At 41.1% G+C, this 21,493-nt stretch overlaps 1 protein-coding gene across 1 annotated transcript in view; it reads right to left on the bottom strand.

Moving 5' to 3' along the window:
- Positions 1–20,165, bottom strand: part of kif7 (kinesin family member 7) — a 29,345-nt gene extending 9,180 nt beyond the window's left edge. Inside the window, exons 1-14 of the mRNA XM_056278549.1 lie at positions 19,922–20,165; positions 13,500–13,885; positions 11,871–12,068; positions 11,351–11,750; positions 10,914–11,261; positions 9,595–9,787; positions 9,249–9,416; positions 8,940–9,098; positions 8,091–8,257; positions 7,780–7,901; positions 7,284–7,439; positions 6,737–6,942; positions 6,211–6,408; positions 2,843–2,968 (exon numbers count right to left, since the gene is read on the bottom strand). Coding sequence (XP_056134524.1) covers positions 2,843–2,968; positions 6,211–6,408; positions 6,737–6,942; positions 7,284–7,439; positions 7,780–7,901; positions 8,091–8,257; positions 8,940–9,098; positions 9,249–9,416; positions 9,595–9,787; positions 10,914–11,261; positions 11,351–11,750; positions 11,871–12,068; positions 13,500–13,830 — 2,772 coding nt within the window. The 5' untranslated portion in view covers positions 13,831–13,885; positions 19,922–20,165. The remainder of the gene's footprint in view (positions 1–2,842; positions 2,969–6,210; positions 6,409–6,736; positions 6,943–7,283; positions 7,440–7,779; positions 7,902–8,090; positions 8,258–8,939; positions 9,099–9,248; positions 9,417–9,594; positions 9,788–10,913; positions 11,262–11,350; positions 11,751–11,870; positions 12,069–13,499; positions 13,886–19,921) is intronic.
- Between the last annotated feature and the right edge of the window lie 1,328 nt (positions 20,166–21,493).

Raw genomic sequence — 21,493 nt, 5'->3', positions numbered from 1 at the left:
TTTCCCACAGTACCTACACATACCAGAATGCATTGCAAGTAAGCTTCTGTATCATCGTCCATAAAATCCTCTGTGCTAGTGTTGTGGGATGTCATTTACACCATCAGAATCGTAGCTTAGTCGAGAGAATGAGGATGTGTTTTTTTTAGCAGGGTGTTTAGAGTAGATTAGAGCATTAGAAACCCTGCTAGGCTGTAGTTTTTAAAGGAAAAATAATTTTCCTCATGCTATCCCTCTCGCAGACGGACAGAGATGAGGTTGAAAATCGGTGAATTTTCCCTTTAAAGAATGTTGCTTATTGTGTCTGAGACTAAAGCAGAGAATTTGAAGCGGCCATTGGTCACAGTCTGGTTGTAAGCTATAGGTTTATTTTTACATAGAGCCTGAACTGGTCTAACCAAGTTTAACTGGTCTCATCAGCAGCATGTCTGCTACATAAACAGTCTAAACACAATGCCTCAGCTTGTGCCCAGACCCTTTCTGATTTTAGTCCTGCATTCAAAAGTGTTAACAGTGAGGGCAATACACGAGAACCAAAGGAATGCCTACTAAATGAACTAAAGGAAAAAATTGGCAACTGTAGGCTTATTGTACAGGTCTGTACACTTGCGTTTGCAAAACCCAACAGGCATTTTATAAATCATAGGCATCCAGATTCTATAGGTTAACCAGGTGTGTAAACCATGTTTTAGTGTTGTGTTTGGAATGTCTTTTTTTCTTTCTCACCTTTGTATATTTTTTATAATAATAATTGAAAAGTGATTTGAAAAAAACCAACAAGTGCTTTATTAACAGGCATATGTACATGATATACAAACCCCAATTCCAATGAAGTTGGGACGTTGTGTAAAACGTGAATAAAAACAGAATACAATGATTTTCAAATCCTTTTCGACCTATATTCAATTGAATACACTACAAAGACAAGATATTTAATGTTCAAACCGATAAACTTTATTGTTTTTTGCAAATATTCACTCATTTTGAATTTGATGCCTGCAACACGTTCCAAAGAAGCTGGGACAGGGGCAACAAAAGACTGGGAAAGTTGAGGAATGCTCAAAAAACACCTATTTGGAACATTCCACATGTGAACAGGTTAATTGGAAACAGGTGAGTGTCATGACTGGGTATAAAAGGAGCATCCCCGAAAAGCTCAGTCGTTCACAAGCAAGGATGGGGCAAGGTTCACCACTTTGTGAACAACTGCATGAGCAAATAGTCCAACAGTTGCAAGGAATTTAGGGATTTCATCATCTACAGTCCATAATATCATCAAAAGATTCAGAGAATCCGGAGAAATCTCTGCACGTAAGCAGCAAGGCCAAGAACCAACACTGAATGCCCGTGACCTTCGACCCCTCAGGCGGCACTGCATTAAAACCAACATCATTCTGTAAAGGATATTACCATGTGGGCTCGGGAACACTTGGGGAAAACCATCGTCAGTTAACACAGTTCGTCGCTACATCTACAAGTGCAAGTTAAAACTCTCCCATTCAAAGTGAAAGCCATATATCAACAACACCCAGAAACACCGCTGGCTTCTCTGTGCCTGAGCTCATCTGAGATGGACTGACGCAACGTGGAAAAATGTGCTGTGGTCTGACGAGTCCACATTTCAAATTGTTTTTGGAAATCATGGACGTCGTGTCCTCTGGGCTAAAGAGGAAAAGGACCATCCAGATTTTTATCAGCGCAAAGTTCAAAAGCCAGCATCTGTGATGGTATGGGGGTGTGTTAGTGCCCATGGCATGGGTAATTTGCACATCTGTGAAGGCTCCATTAATGCTGAAAGGTACATACAGGTTTTGGAGCAACATATGCTGCGATCCAAGCGATGTCTTTTTCAGGGACGTCCCTGCTTATTTCAGCAAGACGATGCCAAGCCACATTCTGCACGTGTTACAACAGCGTGGCTTCGTAGTAAAAGAGTGCGGGTACTAGACTGGCCTGCCTGCAGTCCAGACCTGTCTCCCATTGAAAATGTGTGGCGCATTATGAAGTGCAAAATACGACAACGGAGACCCCGGAATGTTGAGCAACTGAAGTCGTACATCAAGCAAGATTGGGAAAGAATTCCACCTACAAAGCTTCAACAATTAGTGTCCTCAGTTCCCAAACGCTTATTGAGTGTTGTTAAAAGGAAAGGTGATGTAACACAGTGGTAAACAAGCCCCTGTCCCAGCTTTTTTGGAACATGTTGCAGGCATCAAATTCAACATGAGTGAATATTTGCAAAAAACAATGAAGTTTATCAGTTTGAACATTAAATATCTTGTCTTTGTATTCAATTGAATATAGGTCGAAAAGGATTTGCAAATCATTGTATCCTGTTTTTATTTACGTTTTACACAACGTCCCAACTTCATTGGAATTGGGGTTTGTACAATCTACGCATAAAAAGACAGAATAGGTGACAGTGTCACACATGGGGTTTAATTTGAGATGCTTAGCTTCATGGGCAAACTGCAGATGGCAGCATTGACTGAAATTAGAGCATATCTGTTGCAAGAGATGCATGACTAAAGAACGAGCTTGATGTAGACCAGGGGTGAGAATTTCAGGTTTATCGGAGGCTGACCTCCACAGCTAATTACTAAGTATTTGCATGTCTCATCAAGCTAAACGTAAGGTGTTTAAAGGCCTTTAAAATGATGACCAGAATGAAAATCATAATCACGATCACAACTGAAACAGTCATGATTATTATAACCACTGTATGAACAACTGTGTCCAGCACTGCATGAAAGGGCAGATTTCCCACCAAGGATTAAAAGTTAAATTCTGAATTACAAGTTCACAACCTCTAAATAACTACATCCTGAGTTTTTGGTCCAACCTGTTGTTCTTCCAGTGAGACAACGGAGCCATTACTGCCGCTGCGTCTCTGTCTTTGAAAGGCTGCAATCTCCTCTGTCTTTATCCTCAGAATCTTCTGCTGCTGCTCATTCTTTATCTCCAATTCCTACAAAAGGGTGCAGATAGATGGCAGTGGACAGAAATAAGCTGTTAAAGGGATATGAGCACATAAAACTAGATATTTGGCCACAATGTTGAAAAGGGACAACCACCAATTTTTTTTTTTAACTGACAGCCAAGGTTAAAAGCCACAGGTTTCCTTAGGTCTACAGTACCTATATGTAATGGTTTTAGTCCAAAATTGCACATTTTCAGTGTTTCTGACAAATTGGTTATGGAACACAACTGCCCTTTTGCATGTGAGACATACAACATGATGTTCCAGAGGTGTATACTGTATTTCCCAGAGTACAAGTCGCATGTCGTTGTTGCGAGGAAAAAAACATATACTATAAGTCGCTTCGGTGTATAAGTCCCATTTATCTGTTGGTACAGTATAGATGTGTGGGTAAGGGTTTTTAATACCCACACTCACCCAACCCGTTATGAGAGCCAATCTGCACCACCCGACCCACTAAAATATGCATTAATTAACCAACTGAACCCGACCAGCGAACCAGAGTGTTAGGAAGTTAAACTAGTAATAATTCCCTCTCTAATGTCTATTTTAAACTGCTGTGAAAGCCAATAAATTCCCCTTTCAAACAGCTGTGTTCATTCAAATTTCTTGCCAAAAACAAAATTTTACAAGAACATTTGAACACATCATGATAAGGCTCCATTCGGTAAGAAATTTTCTTTTGCATTTTGCTTCATGGCCAGAGCTACCTTGTTTCTGTAGAGAAGCAGAAAATAAATTGATTTGATTTGGTCAAAAGGCAACCAGGTGGAAAGATTTCACAAGAATCGTCATGGCATATTATTATTGCTAGCTCTACAGAAAAAAAGTTGAATTATTAGCCTACATATCTGTGTGTTTCAGTCACTGCATGTCCAGGATACCACCTGCTCTAGATGGCAGGAGAGAAAGCTTAACTCTCTGAGCACAGAGCTTCTCTTACCATCAGAGAGTGAAATTAACTATGTGTGTGTGTGTGTGTGTGTGTGTGTGTGTGTGTGTGTGTGTGTGTGTGTGTGTGTGTCAGGGGTCACATTAACTGAATATTTTCTGTCTTTGACCGATTTTTTTTAACAATGACAGAAAAATCTAAAGGCTGTCCGTCATTTGACCGATTAAATTCACATGCAACACTTCCCTGGGAGAAATGTTCCCAGACCTCAAAACTTTGGCAGAAGTGGCGCTGGTAATTCCAGTTTCCAGCATGGCAGCAGAGCGCGAGTTTAGCATGCAGAACAACATTAAAACGGCCATGAGAAGCTGTCTGTCCGTAGCAAAAACACAATACTTAATGGCAATCGCCTCTGCAGCTGTCTCCCTTGATGAGTTTGATTACACTCAAGCGAGCACACACTTCAAGTCCATGCAGACCTGGAGGAAGGTTTGAGTTCAGTGTTAAGCATAGCGCAACAGCAGGTCAATTGTGTTTTGATTTTTTGAATTTAATTTATTTTAAATGATTTGTTCATATTTTAATTGTCAGCCTAATTGTCGAATTCCGTAAAATTGCATCGTTCACATTTGCTTGTTTATGCACAATAGCCGCGGCGGTGTTAATTAGTGCCCCCATATTGTTTATTGTTTTTCCGCTGTCACTGCGGGGGGGAAATCACTAACTAAAGCTGTTTCAAATTCATATTCTGCCCATTCTTCTTGTTAAATCTGAGGTTCAGATATTAGGTTTTACTGTAAAAAAATAAAATAAATCATTCATATGTTGACATGAAAAGAGTGTCGGTGTCTCGTTTGTTCCTTTTTTCCCCCTCTCTTATAAATGCATAATCTAAGTTTGTTCTTCTGTCTATATTAGCGTTATTCTGCATTTTAAATGTATTGTGGTCAATTGTTTTTGAAAATGAAATACTATTAAATAGGCTATATCTCATTAAAAAATGAAAATTAATATGACGGGTAATAACTGATGATGACCGGATTTTTATGACCCTGTCTGTCATCATGACGGACAACGAGAAAGTCTAGCGTGACCTCTGGTGTGTGTGTGTGTGTAGGGACAACCAGCTGCGAAGCAGCAGCAAACAACAGCTCTACTCTCTGCTATGCTCACATATTACGAGAATGTAATTAATATTTTCCTCATTAATGATGCATTATTTCTCCACCCGTGACCCACTATTAATCAGAGTGTCTGACTAAAAGTTAGTTAGATAGCAGCAAGCAGCTGGCTAAACTGTTTCAATTAAATGACTAACAAAAAAAATGTAAAAAATCCATTTAAATGTGTCCTTATCTTAGACTCGAGGTTTGAAGGCCTACTCAAGTTCAATGAAGGCAATGCAGTGCCCTCTTGATGCTCGATCTGTGCTTTGTTTAACCAGCGTAACATATTTGCGAGGTCCTACCAGCAAGCCGTTCGTGACTGAGGGGATAGATGGACCAGTACTGTAGGTGCATTTCAGGTGTCGCGCTGAGTAAGCTAGCCAGTGATAGTAAGTAACAGCATGAGAAGACACGCTCCATTGAAGTCAGTGCTCGGTTCAGTTGTCATTTGCTAAGTGATGGTTTAAGATAAATAAATAAATAATGTATAAAATCCCTTTCGTCCCAAAGGTATCCCAGGGAAGATCTCTGTTCATCCCAAACACATTTTCTATTGTCCCCAGGGCGATGGGACATCTTGTCGACTTCTCTGACTGGACCTGGAGAAATCATTTGAAACCAACTGTTCGGTTTAAAACCAATGTCTTGGAAATACAGTGTTTGGCTGCCTAGCAGTGAATAAATGTTACAAATTCTTCCCAGAGGACGCTGTGATTCATTTACATTCATTGTAGATGTACAATGAACATAAGCGAACATACATAGTATATACATTTATAGAGAAGTGGATTCACTAAAACTAACCACTGGGTAGGCCCTTTAAAAGGTCACGATGTATGCATCATTAACACTAGTCTACCCAGATTGGATAGGTTGGATTAATGCCAACCACTCTGCATAACTTGAATTCAACTCTTGCATTCTGCTACTGTGTATGATCCTGTCATAGCATTCAGACGGACTTCTTATTTGAATTTATTCTATGTATCTAGCATGAGAGTTAAGTTATAAACAATTGTGGTAACACCTAAACATTTAGAGAAAGCGAAGTTTCAGATGAAAATTAATGAATATACAGCACCATTTGCATGATGTAGACACTGCTGAATTGGCCGGAGGATATAACATTATACTACCACAAGATTCACAGTGACTTCTCCTGAGCTACAAACCTTAACTCTGTGTGTTCTCCGCTGCATCTCAGTCTCCAGACGACGTTTCTGCTGGCTCTCCTGGCGCAGCCGTTTTTGCAACTGCTCCTGCTGCTGCCTCATGCTCTGGACACTGCGCTCCAGCTCTGACACACGACGTTCATTCAGTGCCGGCAGAGAAGCCAGACGAGCAGTATCTCTCTGACGCTGGCTTAAGACCTAATACACAACAAAAAGCATTTTCTATTAAAAATTAACACACTCAACAAAGACTTTTGTTGTGCTTTATACAGTATGAAAAATGGCAAGTAAAATACAGACAGGACATACCAAACAGCACTAAAATCCTCTTTGATTCACTCTAAGTGAACTGGTTTTGCCTTTTGGAACTGAGAGCTTTGAGGTCTGTTGACTTCAACAGACTGTCTTTCAGATATACTGCCATCACTGACCACTGGTCGTCATTGTTCTGTTGCTCACTAAAGTTGTATTTGTCTCTCGACCATGGCTGCACATGTGTGTTAATATAGATGTGTGGTTGTCAAACCTGGACTTTACTCTGAGCGGCAGCTATCTTCCTGCGACACTCCTGGGCTCTGGTCCTGTCAGTGGCACTGGTCTCCCTCTCTTGCCTCTCCAGTTCTTGCAGTTGCCTCTGGGCCTCCTGCAACTCTTGCCGTGCCTGCAGGCCTTCACTCTCCAAGGTAGTGATTTTATGACTGTACTGCCTATTCAGAGCTTGGGCATCCTTACCTGTAATATCACACACCCAAATTTAATAAAGATACAGTGTTTATGGACCAGAGAGAATGGAAGGAGACACATTTATTGAGCGGCAAAGATGTAGTATCTCTTTACAAAAAAAAAGAACAGTTGTTTCTCAAAAGAGCCGCAATTTCAGGGTAAAATTTTTTCATGAGGTTCTTAATATATGGTCAAGGGGAGAGGAAGTTGTTATTTAACATTTGTGATTACTTATGATGGATTATTACTCAATGGTCTCAAATGGTCTTTGCACATTGCAAAAAACGGAGACTCAATGGACATAAGGCATACTATCTCTGAAGAGGGATATGAAAGTAAGATGTATGTACCAGTCTTGACCAGCTCTCTGATGAGTTCCTCCTTCATTCGGATGGTGACTGAAAGTTCCCTAATCTTCTGCTGGGCCTGTAGAAGCCCCCACTCGGAGACTGCCTCAAAACCCTTTAGACTGTCACGGACAGGGGTCCTCTCGACAGTGCAATTGGCTACATAGAGAAATAATTCGAGAGAAATGCATGTCATGTCAAATTAAGATACTGACCACAAGTGACAAGCAGTCAGCAGGGTGTCACAGTGAGTTAGGAGGCTGCCCTTCCCTGGAAGGCTGATGTTGAAAATCCCAATGACTGTGAGCAGATGCTCTGTTTAAGTATCCCTGAGCAAAACCCCTGTTCTGCAGTCTACTCTGCATTATGACCAACCTGTGGAGCACAGGCAGTTTTCCTCTGGGGAACAACAGTTTCACCATAAAAAAGGTCCCTTTCACATCTTGTATGTATCATCTAAACTTGGGGCAGGTTAGTAGGTTAGAGCAGTTTGACTCACATGCTTTTCTGAGCGAAGTGGAGAGCTGGTCTGGGAAAGGCAGCTGAGGTATCTGGCCTTTGCTACCAGAAACTAGTCCCCCTAATAGCATGTCTCTCTTGGTCCAGGTAAGGTTAGCCTGTCTGAGAGAAGTAATGTCACAATGTATAAACAAAATGAGCACAAGCAGAAATTACTTAAGTGATTTATACTGTCAGCAAAAGAATAATAAATATTTCAAGATTTCATTTTCTTAATAAAAAGAAACCAAATCAATTCCTGTGTGCTATCACGTCCATCAGAATAGTGAGCCAATGATATTAGTAATATACCTGCACTTTTCCCGGATCAGGCTGGTACGACTGTCCTCTTCCTCTGTGACCTTAATTTCTGGTCCACCTCCTGAGACCTCATGTTCTTCAAAAGGGTTACCTGGATTCCAACCGTACTGTTCCTGCTCACCGCATGCTCCATTATCAAGACAGTCCACCGGACTGGCCTATAACCACAGGTATACACCCACAGCTCTAAATACAAGCATGTTTGGACTTCGTCTGGAAAATGGCTTGGACAAGAACTATGTTCTTCATTGAATTTGTACATATTCACATGAGATCTGTGTTCACATTTTATATGTCATTTACCAATGATCTATTGAAAGCATAATGCATGAAGTTGAGAATGAATAAATTTTAACTTCATGTACTATGGTGTTTCCCCCTTTTTTTCGTGAATTTGGGTCATCACGTCTTCTTCATAATGCGAACTTCGATAAAAAACATTGCCCTGCAGATATAAACCTAATAAATGACCTTATACATTATCACTAGCTCTTTCACAAAGTTATGAGAAATTATTTGCCATTTTCATATTTGACTCACAAAGTATGTCTATGCAGGTTGCTTTATCAATCATCATTATGATTATATATGAAGATACTTAAAAAAAAATTCCACGTGAGTACTGATATCTAAGTACCTTTCCTTTTTAAACTCAGACAAACACATCAATTAGATTTTGGTTGTTTTTTTTTTTTTTTTTTACTAAAAAATGTCAAAAAAATTTAAAAAAAAAGAGAGCAAAGACACCATGATTCATTCATGCTAGCTAAACATCAGCTTTTACACACAATGTATTTTCCAAGGTAACAGGCTAAAAAATTGGCTCTCCTAATCAAGTACCTGTCTGTTGGTGCCTCCATTCTGGGTGCGCCGTGTAGAGCCTAGAGGGGCAGTGTGTGGCCGTGGTCTCAAGTTGATGCCGAGCCTGGGCAGCCCTGGTGTAGACATCAGATATTGTAGCTCCACTATCAGGTCCTGTTGCTCCTGCAGCTTATCACTCTGAGAGGGGAACATCATCAAATAAGTCTGTAACATATCATCTATGGCAAACAAACAAAAACATACTGTCCATCTTTCAAGATCCTATCTCAGAAGACTGCAATTATGAGCCATGAATATGATGATGTTCATGCATAAGGATGACCTTACTTGTTGCTTGTACTGCTCCATTGCATCCTCCAGAGCTGCAAGGAAGTCTGTATTCTCTTTCTCCAACTGCTGGATTTGGGCTTGAAGTTGAGCAATACTCTCATCTCTCTCTCCATCTTTCTCATTTTCATTCTCATGGCTCCAACTCTCTCCCACAGCATCTGATTCCTGGGTAATAAATAATACATGTATTCTAGCGTAGCATCAAACAGGCTCAGAAAGCATTTAAACAGTTATAACCATATGAATTAATCCACTGGAAAATATAGTTTGATGCAGGTGTGTGTGAATACAGTATTACTCTTTCTGGGCACCTTCACATACTGTATGTTTGTGTGTGTCTAACCTGGCTCTTCAAACCACTCCTTCCCCTCCTCAATGCCAAACTGTCCTCTGTGGAGCTGTTCTCAATGCCACTATCTGGTCCTGAGGCGGTGGTGAGTCCACTCCGCTCCTCCTCCACTGAAGAGAGCCACTCCTTCACTCTGAGACTCTGTTCTGCAGTAAGAGCTCCTTCACTCTGCAACTCCCGCAGCAACCTGTAGATTAAACAGGCCCAAAGGAAGTGCATTAGGATGCATCAGAATGAAGAAGAACCAACCATCCATGAAGTCATTAGTGTTATCGATCTATGATCAACAGTAAGGAGGAACTGCTCCATCCTCGGTGGAATCAAAGCAACGCCAAAAAGTAAGACTACATACTTATACATTTTGAACGTTAATACACTTAAAGCTAATCTTTAAGGTTTACATACAAAAAAATGTATGTGTTATTGAGACAATAGCTTACATCTTCACCAAAGCAGCCAAATGCAGAAGAACAAAGTTGATCTTGCTAACAACTAGAAATGGCTTAACAAGCTTGTAAAAGACCTTCACCAAAAATACTAAAACATCAGTAACCAAATTTGGGTTACGTCATTTCCGTTTTCGACTTCCATGTTTCCTTTGCTCAGCACTGGGCAAAACAACAGCACCAGATACTCTATTTCCTTTCAAATTGATCTGATTTGGAGTGGCCAAACACCAATTTAATAAGTATCCCCAAAAGTGTCGGTAGGGTAAAACGAAAATAACAATCTTCAGATTGTAGCTTTGAAATCCAACAGACAGAAAGAAAAAAAAAACCAAACATTTGATTTGATGGCCATTTGTGGCCTTTGACTACTCCAACTTGGATTATATTTATTTTCCTCCATTCTGTCATCTAAATTCTATAATCTATTTAGAAGAACATCATGGGTTGACATTTTACTAGCATTATCAGCTCATTGAGGTGTTCTCAGATCTATAAGAAAGCAGAAAAATACACCTACTTAAGAGGAAGCAGGATGCATTGTATCTGTGACACTAACATGAAGAATGATGGCCACAGCTCAAGAACTTTTTTTCCAATTAGTGTTGGACATAGCAATGTGGTAAAAAAGGTTTGGGAATTCATTTATAGTTTACAACGCATATCCTTTCCAAAAATTACAAAGAGAATTTAGCATTACTAACTTTTTGTAGGCATGCAGCAACCATACAAAAAATAAACTGTCAATAATTCCAGAAAAAAAAACAAAAAAACAGGAGTCTTAATATTATTGCGAAATATATTTCAACGGTAATTATTGTGAACTAAAACAAATTTGAGAGCTGAATAATCTGCTTTTGGGCTAACCTGTAGGCAGTGTCGGTGCATGTCCTGTAGTGGGCACTCTGGGCATGCAGCCTGCTGATCTCTGCCTCTCCATGTCGAGGTCTCCTGTGTGGATCAGCATGAGAGATGATGCGGGTCTCAGAGCGCTGGCGGTTCTCCAGTGCTCTGCGCAGGGCCTTGATTTGTTGCTCCAGTCCCTCCACCCGATCTGGCTCACCCTTGCAGTTCACAGTAGCCCGGTTCTGAATGTTACGTGCCCGCATGGCGTAGTTCAGTGTGTTCAAACTCTCGTCAAAGTCCATGGAAGAGGGACTGATGCAAGCGATCATAAGTGTTTTTGAATTTCCTCCCAAAGAGTCTTTCAGGATTCTAGATAAAATGGGTATTACATATTAAAAACAAAATATAATGAAGTACTCCAAAACAAATCTGTAGTATCTTACAAATTATTAATATACCTGGTGATTTTAGAATCTCTGTATGGTATGTGAGTGCCTTTTCTCTTCGGGTCACCCAGTGCTCCTATGACATTTCCCAGAGCTAGCAGGCCGCTGTTGATCTGGATGCTTTCCTTCAACCTTTCCCCGGTGTTTCCTGTCCGCAGAATGCGTTCTGAGCCAGCCAAGTCCACAAAGTGGAATTTAGAGGACAGGATTTGAGGCCTGGCACCCGTTGAGCTCCCGTAGAGGCGCGAGCCTCCCCGACGTTGGTCCATGTGCACTGTGAAAATGGTGTGTGAACGACTGGAGTGGGGATTCATTTGAGTTGCCCCTGTGTGCCTGGCAGTGTTTCCTGACTCCAGCAAACTTAGCACCTCGTCAAGGCTCTCCACTTCACACTCCTTAATTCCATACAACACTACAAAGTCACACACAGACAAACCAGTTACACTCATTTAAACCATATCACAACAGCAAAAAAAATAGATGAGTTGAATAAGAAAATAAGAGGCTAAAAAGTTTGAAATTTGTTCCGTACCGATGTTGCCCTTATCCTCTCTGATGTGGATGTCCTTACTGGCTGTCTCTACCTCCAGCAAGTCCTTAAATTCTTCTTTGTAAACCTCCAGGTAGGAGACTCGGACTGAGAAGTCTGTGAGGTCATTTTCATCTAGCAGCTTGAAGATTTCTGCCACAGCTCTGGGAATAATGCCCTGTTCTTCATCCCTAAAGGAAGCTATAATCACAAAAATAAGGGACATAAACTGTCAATTAAGAATGCTCACTGTTTCTTATTAAAACTGAACCAGAATGCAGTACTTGGCATAATTAATATGCACCGTCCTTTCCTTCTGGTCCATTTTCTTTAAGATTGAATACCAATGGCAGTAATAACTGTCTGGTTACCTATAAAGCTAAGAGATACTCAATGTTGGTGAGCTCAACTGTTGTGCCTGCTAGCCCTCTACCTCTTGTTATGCTGCGGCTGTCTCAGAAACATCACATGTACCATCTTCCTAACAGATTCCTGCTCTTCCACGACATGATGAACTACAGATGGACATACACATGAATTTGTACTTAGCTGAACTGAATTCCAATTTCAGTGTAGTCAGATGCCAGAAAATTTTGTTTTAAATAGATAAAATACTATACCATAAATAGATTTTTTCATTAGGCATCAGTGTCAAATGACAATTGAAGCAAATGGCTTTATTCCATCCATCCATCCATTATCCAAACCGCTTATCTTGGTCTAAGGGTCGTGGGGATGCTGGAGCCTATCCCAGCAGTCATTGGGCGGCAGGCGGAAAGATACCCTGGACAGGCCACCAGGCCATTTTCCAGTTTCAATTACATTAGAGGAATCAAAGAGGAAAATTACAAGGGATGTTTTTGGGCTTTTTGTGATACACAAGTTTGTTATACAACTTTTTTGAAAGCAGTGTTGGTTGGGATTAGGTGGCGGCTTCACAGCATGACAACATGAAGATTGTGACAACTGAATTTGAGTTTGAGCTTGTTATACTTACTGCTTTTCAGTGATGTTCTCTCAAAAAGACAGGAAGTGTATAAATCAATACTAACTGTCAGTGAATTACTGGTATATGATGAGACTATCATTTCAAAACATTTTTCAAGTTCACAGCCTCATATTATTTATAATATATTTAACATACTATACAGTTAACTGGTAACTGTAAATAAGATTAAATGAAGAGCCTAATTCAGGGGACATGCGGAAGCTCTCTCACCTATATTAAGACTGCAGACAGACATCATGCTGTTTTAACTGATTTTAATCTCTCGTGTTAAACACAAACTCAAAAACAATAAACTGGCTATCAAGCCCTTTTAAATAGCATCGGCATCTATGTTTCTGTGCCGGGTAGTGACAAGCCTTGCTGTTTATGAAGAGCAGGACAGTTTTCATCAGAGCTCCTCGCCCTCCTTCTCCACTGTTGCACCCCACGGCAATTTCACGGCATTTTTTTTTAATGCTTGGGTGGGCGGTGAAGTGATAAAATTGTGGGTTTCATCACCCATTAATAATTTCATGAGATGAGGGCAGAAGCATCTGTTGTTAACAAATTCTCTAATGCAAGATAAACTGCTCAAAAAAGGTGAAAGTTTAACAGAGCAAAGAAACAGAAATAAAGAAACTTACAAATATTGGCCTCGCCAATCGTGTAAGTCTTGCCTGAGCCTGTCTGTCCATAAGCAAACACTGTAGCATTGAAACCCTGGAAGAAGGCCTCTATGAGTGGTTGGACAGATACAGAATACACCTCCTCCTGGCACCAAGTTTCTTCAAACAGAAAGTCACAAAGGAAGTGTCGGTCGTGGCCCAGAGTAACCCGGCGTTGTTCAGGGTCCACAGTGATGCAGCTCTCGTGGTTGTGCAGAATTTCTTTGGGCAGTAGAGGACGCACCCGGATAGCGACCTGTACTGCAGACTCATCCCCTCTGCCCTGACCACTTGGCACCTTGGGAGACATATCTGCTACACCCTCTTCCTTCTTCTTCTGCTATGAGTGCATCGTCATTGGGCCACTAGAAAATAAGAACAATCACCAGTCACCAATCTTTTGTTGTTCTAAAGGCTGAAATTGTGGACGAAAGTGAATATAGTATATACCTGTAGAGCCATTTGCTGTCATATTTACCGACTCTGATTAAGTGTTTCACAACAATGACCACAATGTGGTCTCTTTGCCATAGCCGGGCAACCATGAAACAATCCCAACTAAAATTTGTCATCCAACAGTTAAGTAATGTTAGCACAACTGTCATGCAACTTATTACAATAAGTGCAAACTTTTACTTTCTATCTGTATGTCAACTGTCAAAAGTGATATATTTTGGCGAGTAAACATTAATATGCTGAATACCAGTAACCTTAATTAAGGAAATCTTGACGCTGAAGGAATGAGCGTGGTTTGTGGTTAGAAAAGAGCATCAAGATCAGGATTAAAAGATGCTATGTGTATTCTTCCTGATGTCTGCTGTTCAGCGATGTGAATAACAAGTCAGAGAAAGCATACAAATTCAAATAGACTCACAGCCCATTTGCCAACATTGTCTATTTTTGGACACCATTAGTAGAGATTGTTTGCTGCATAGTTTTCTGAGGATATTGGGCTAAACAAAATAAACTGACTTGACTTGATTGCAAGTGTGAGCCAAGTCTTCATGAGGGGCGGGATGTCAAATGGGTATGGCGGTTTTATTCCACAGTAAAAATACGCAACGGTAAGTAAACCATTTCAAATTTTAACCTTCATAATATAAGTGTTTAATTACGTGTTTTAAGAGGCCATCGGTTTCATTATGAAAAGGTGGTTACCCACTGCCCATCATTAACCAAAGTCTTCCACTAATCTCCCTACAAAGTACGCAACTGAGCAGGCGCAGTATGCAATGTGAACTTGGCTGCAGTGACTGCACTCTGGAGAGCGTCTGCCCTTCTAAGAGGAAAAAGTCAGAACCATGGTCTTATTTTGTAACATTAAAAGTGCTCAAGAGAACGAACACCCTTTGTGCAGAACACACAGAAAGGAAGTTGCAGCGAAGCGGGGTGTTACACCAAAATCTGTGACAGCATATGACCTCTACTACTACTACTACTTTCAGCTGCTCCCATTAGGGGTCGCCACAGCGGATCATCCGTTTCCATTTCTTCCTGTCTTCTGCGTCTTCCTCTGTCACACCAGCCACCTGCATGTCCTCCCTCACCACATCCATAAACCTCCTCTTTGGCCTTCCTCTTTTCCTCTTTCTTGGCAGCTCCATATTCAGCATCCTTCTCCCAATATACCCAGCATCTCTCCTCCACACATGTCCAAGCCATCTCAATCTTGCCTCTCTTGCTTTGTCTCCAAACCGTCCAACTTGAGCGGTCCCTCTAATATAATCATTCCTAATCCTGTCCTCCTTCGTTACTCCCAGTGAAAATCTTAGCATCTTCAACTCTGCCACCTCCAGCTCTGCCTCCTGTCTTTTCATCAGTGCCACTGTCTCCAAACCATATAACATAGCTGGTCTCACAACCATCCTGTAAACCTTCCCTTTAACTCTTGCTGGTACCCTTCTGTCGCAAATCACTCCTGACACTCTTCTCCACCCACTCCACCCTGCCTGCACTCTCTTCTTCACCTCTCTACTGCACTCCCCGTTACTTTGGACAGTTGACCCCAAGTATTTTGTGACAGCATATGACCATACTCTTAAAACACAGTATTTCAGCCAGGATACAGCTACTAGATATCGTTGAATTTACGTATAAAGTCAGAAATGGTTAAGTTTAGGCACATGATTGGAAACAGTTAATTTTAGACGTGGCTTTAGTGTGGTCAGGAAAGACAAAAATATAATGTAGCACCTTTAAGCCTTTGAGTTGCAACCATCCAACCTGCTAAAGAGTTCTTGAGCAAAACATTAATCCTAAAGGTTTTAGAGGTGCTGTTCTGTAGGTGGCCCTGTTCTCAGATATCCCAGGACGGGAGCAAGCAAATGAAACTTTCCCAATTATTATTACCATCTCATTACATTGCCAACCTGTCATTTCCCACCCAAGGGACGGAAAAGGCAGGTTATGTCTTTCTCCTGTATCACCTTCAACCTAGACCGTGTGTGTGTGTCTGTCATTCTGGCAATATATTCTAATTGCTTTGCATGTAACAGAAATGACACACCCACTCAAAAGTTCTACCATGCATGACATCTGATTCCTCAAGCGATCAAAGTGGACTTTATTTGACAAGTTGACTCTGACCTGATATCCTTCCACAAAACTTTAGAGGAAATTACCAGAGAATACTGCTACAAAATAGAGTTGCATGATATTGGCAAAAATCACACTGCAATATTTTTTTCTCTGCAATATATATTGTGATATTAAAAATACAGGAATTTCCACCAGATGTCTTGAATAACTGTATTCGTAAAGAATTAATCATTCTATAATGATTGGGTGATTTTGTAGGGGAGTGGTTGGGAAACTGTGAAAAGTTAGTGGTGCCTTTTTTTCATCATTCATACAGGAAGAGAAGGAGATGGAGCCAGACAGACGACGCGGCGCGACGGCTGAGAACAGTGATGTACAGATCGGCTCCAGCGTCATCCGAATTTGCATGTACGCATCATCCACCTGCCACCCACCCGAACTAATTATTTTCTCTGATTTAGAGACCCACACCCCATCACACATTACCATTATTTCTCAGTGGGACATATGTGAGCGTGATGATATGGTAACATAAACCATATTTTAGGTACCAGTTTTGTGGCTATCACATAAACATACAGCGCTTCACAGCTGTTGCATAGGACATACCAGGCACTTTACTCATCAAGTATTTCTCATTATATCTCATTATACTCATTAAGTATTTCACTAAATTGCTCCCACACAGAACTTTTCTGCCCTTCTTCTTTTTTTTGTAATATTCCTTTTTTAATTCTCTCTTGGTTCTTTTTTGCCTCCATTGCTGCTTAAGACAAATGGATGCCACAATTGGCGCAATTGGGGTCTAGTTTGATAATTTGTGCCTGACGAAAAATGAAGCTTAGAATATGTTCATGTAATTAATATCTTCCTCATTAATTATATATCATTTCACCCACCCGCAACCCATCCACTATTAATCAGAATGTTAATTTTTATGACTCAGCCCCCCCCAAACCGCAGATTAACCGCAGTGCAAGCAGATATAACTGTGCTCCATGCATCACTAGCCGAGAAGCAGACGAACACATCGAGGTGTCATTTGTCCAAACGGAGTGAGAAATAACTAAGTTCCGTGCATTAAATCAGAGTAAATAATGCTACAGACAAACTTCTCTTGTAGATTAGTTGTGGAAAATGAGCACCGTGTGAGTTTTCGTTTTATAGCAAGCAGCAAAAAGTTGTATCATGAGGTGTTCGACTTAATTTGCCTTGCTTCACATCGCACGTCCTGTGATGTCACTATTACGCATGCATACATCGTGATGACGATGCTAAAACAATATATTGTGCACCCCTACACAATATCAATTGTCTGGTGATGTTTATTAATTGCAGAATTCAAACCTTCAATAAATAGCATAAATTTTTAATTGCACAATAAAAATGACTATGAATACAGCCTCAATATGACTTTTGTGTACACTGATATAGGAACCATGAACCAGAGGGTTTTATTTTACAAATGTATTTATAACACTTTCTCTGTAAATACAGATTCCTGCTTGTAAATTTAAGGCAATGGCAATTTCTTAGTGTAAAGATTAATCTCTAATGGGTGGAAAAGAGTGTCAGGAGTGATGTGCAACAGAAGGGTACCAGCAAGAGTTAAAGGGAAGCTTGACAAGATAGTAGTGAGACCAGCTATGTTGTACGGTTTGGAGCCAGTGGAACTGACGAAAAGACAGGACGCGGAACTGGAGGTGGCAAAGTTGAAGATGCTAAGATTTTTGATGGGAGTGATGAAGAAGGACAGGATTAGGAATGAGTATATCAGAGTGACAGCGCAGGTTGGACGGTTTGGAGACAAAGAAAGAGAGTTAAGCTTGAGATGGTTTGGACATGTGCGGAGGAGAGATGCTGGGGATAATGGGAGAAGGATGCTGAAGATGGAGTGCCAGGCAAGAGGAAAAGAGGAAGGCCAAAGAGGAGGTTTATGGTTGTGGTGAGGGAGGACATGCAGGTGGTTGGCATAACAGAGGAAGCTGCAGAAGACAGGAAGAAACGGATAATCCGCTGTGGTGACCCTTAACGGGAGCAGCCTAAAGTAGTAGTATTAATGAAACATGCAGCATTGAAAATGTCTATGGAAAAAGGTTTTCGTAAACTACTGGGACCTGTTGCTCTAACCTTTTCATCACTGGTTATGTGTGTCAACACAGCATGCAGGCCTATACTGTTAAGCTAATGATAGGCACAGATGAGTGACGCAAACACGGCATGACTAAGCTTCATTAAAGACAATAGCAATACAGTAAACAGAAATCATTGCAAATAAATAATTTCATTCAAGGGAATGAATACATTTAATTCTGTGACTCCTTTGTTGCAACATGAAAGCACCATTTTTGATTTCTTTCTCAGCCCCAGTCATCATAGCAACCCTGATGTCACTAGCATGTTGTGTTGCTGTAAAGCCCCTTGAGGCGAATTTGTAATTTATATTATTGGGCTATACAAATAAAACTGACTTGACTAGCACTGTTAATGCCTCACAGTTAATAGGTAATACGGCCTTTATAGGACAGGTACTTATGAAATACTTATTAACAGCCCTGTGATGCCCTGGCGGCCTGTCCAGGTGTGTTTCCCCGCCTGCCGCCCAATGACTGCTGGGATAGGCTCCAGCATCCCCGCCACCCTTAGAGCAGGATAAGCGGTTTGGATAATGGATGGATGGATACAACACCACATGATCAGCGGACTTCAAGCTCTGCTATTATTAGATAAGAAATTAAATGTATGTTCTATATTTTATTTAGATGAGCTCCCCTGAGAAAAATGACCCCCTCATCTAGTTTATACCCAAACTCCTCCAGGTAGGAACAATCCATTAATTTCTGCAATGAAGGGGCAGATGTGAATGAGTGAATATAACAGTTTCTTCTCAACTGTTGTATCTCCTCTATTCAGGTATGATTGATACCGTTATTTAGATGATATTCCTTTATATCATATCAGTTATTTCAACATTGACAGTATATGTACAACTTTATTTTGTAGTGGCAAAAAAAAGAGAATTAAAACTCTGAAATTACAACAAGAGGCTCTCAATCTTTAGTGTAATATTGCATAGAGACGGCCTAGTTATGTACTAAACTACGAGTAATAATATATCGAGGTGATATTCTTTGCATTTTGGTTTCTCATTAAAAAAATCTAAATACTCGGAACCGGGATTCGACAAGAACCGGATTACAAAAGCGGAACCAGGATCCTTAAAATCCTGATGACACCCAACCCTGAGAATTACGAAAATGCAACTTGATTGATTGAATGACCACAACGAATTAAACAACCTCGGCAGCCACTCGTGAGAGTAAAAAAAACAAAAACAAAACAAAGAACAAACAAAACTCGTCTTAGTATTTAAAATTGAGCAAAACTAGTTTGCTATACCCAATGTAAAACAGTTAACGCTAGCTGAAGTCACCAGGCTGCAAAAACCTCACTTCACTCCCCTTCAGATCGCCCTCCATCACATGGCGTGTTTTGCGTTAGGAGATAAATAACCCCGCGCGGACAACTTGTTGCGCGAAGTGACGTTAACTATGGAAACAGTGTGTCTGCTGGCTATTCCAAGCGACCTTAACGACGGAAAATCGTCAAACTGAATTTTGACGCTAAACTTGCTTTGCAGGTTAGACGCGCTCACTTAGTTAACATTAGCTAGTTAGCCAGCTGTCCGAACAACAAAAGCAAAACATGAGCATGAGGTCGTCTAAAAACGCCGACTATGTGTAATGATACACCCACGTATACCCACAGCAGAGCAACGCTTTAACGCAAAAAAACAGCAGCAACAACAAATAAGTTAAAGTTAGCGCTTTGGTTCCTCTTGCCGGGAGCGAAGTCTTACTCACTTTCCGAAGTTGGAGAGTTTGGATCTAAAACTCTGGGGAACAGCAGGGATTTCTCTCACAAGTTGAAGGGCCAGTACAACGGGCGGGGCTAAAGCGTCTGGGTTTTTAAAAAAAAATTTTTTTTTAAGGATTTATCCAGCGGTCACTTATGAAGAACATCAAATTCAAGCCGAGCAGAGCCAACACTGGACAATCATGAAGGTGATAACGGTCAAAATTATCACAGACTTCACTTGAGGCTGACATATCTGTTACACGAAAAGGAAGAAGAAAAATAACAGCTATTCTTCTTCTTAACTTCAATGTCCGGCAGACTAGACGTTTATAGGCGCGTTGCTGCCACCCTCAGTTTCCTTATTGCATCTCCAGTCTTTCCGCGTTATTAATCCCTTCTTTCTATTTTTTAGAATAAACCACAGAAATGCAACAACGTTCAAAACGTGGAGATCCCCAGCTCGGTTAGTTGACAAAGAGGTTGATTTTGATGGGCGGGGTTTCCGGTCATCGAATCAGGCCTACAATCGGGTCTTCCATACAACGGACTATTAAGGCCACATTTTCCTCCTCCACCAAAAGAGGCAAATTTCCTCCTCCAAGTCCATGTAGTTCTTTCTTCGCAATGGACAGTTTCTTGCACAATCTTTTCAAAGTCCTGATACTTATGATAATGTGGTGCTGATGTGCCAAAAGTTTAAGTATTACATTATGTGTGAAACCTAGTATACTAAAGTATAACTTCATAACATACTCCACGTCCTCATTTTAACACAGGCGCCTGGGTGCTCTTCTGATACGTCCCCTCTTAGATCCATCCATCCATCCAGTATCCTAACCGCTTATCCTACTCAGGGTCGCCGGGATGCTGGAGCCTATTGGGCGGTAGGCGGGGAGACACCCTGGACAGGCCGCCAGTCCATCACAGGGCCCACACACACACACACGCACACACGCACACACGCCTTGGGACAATTTTTAGTATTGCCGAGTCACCTGACCTACATGCCTTTGGATTGTGGGAGGAAACCGGAGCACGTGGAGAAAACCCACGCAGACACGGGGAAAACATACAAACTCCACACAGAGGACAACCCTGGATGACCCCCAAGGTTGGACTACACCAGGGCTCAAACCCAGGACTTTCTTGTTGTGAAGCAACCGCACTAACCACTATGCCACTGTGCTGCCCCCCTCTAAGATAATACGTAAAATTATGACGTTATTCTCATAATATTATGAAAGGATGCTGAATATGGAGCTGCCAGGGAAGAGGAGAAGAGGAAGGCCAAAGAGGAGGTTTATGGATGTGGTGAGGGAAGACATGCAGGTGGCTGGTGTGACAGAGGAAGACGCAGAAGACATGAAGAAATGGAAACGGATGATCCGCTGTGGCGACCCCTAATGGGAGCAGCCGAAAGTAGTAGTAGTAGATTCTCATAATATTATGACTTTATTCTCGAAATCTCAGAAATTTGTTTTCCCTCAATGCAGCCCTAATACTCAGAATCAGATCAGAATCAGAATCTTGTTTAATGGCAATGTAGGTTTGCACTACATGGATTTTGACTCCAGTTT

The sequence above is a fragment of the Lampris incognitus genome, chromosome 4, assembly GCF_029633865.1.
Source record: "Lampris incognitus isolate fLamInc1 chromosome 4, fLamInc1.hap2, whole genome shotgun sequence".
NCBI lineage: Eukaryota > Metazoa > Chordata > Actinopteri > Lampriformes > Lampridae > Lampris > Lampris incognitus.
Note: the sequence above shows the minus strand (reverse complement) of the source record. Positions and strands in the feature narration are given on the sequence as shown.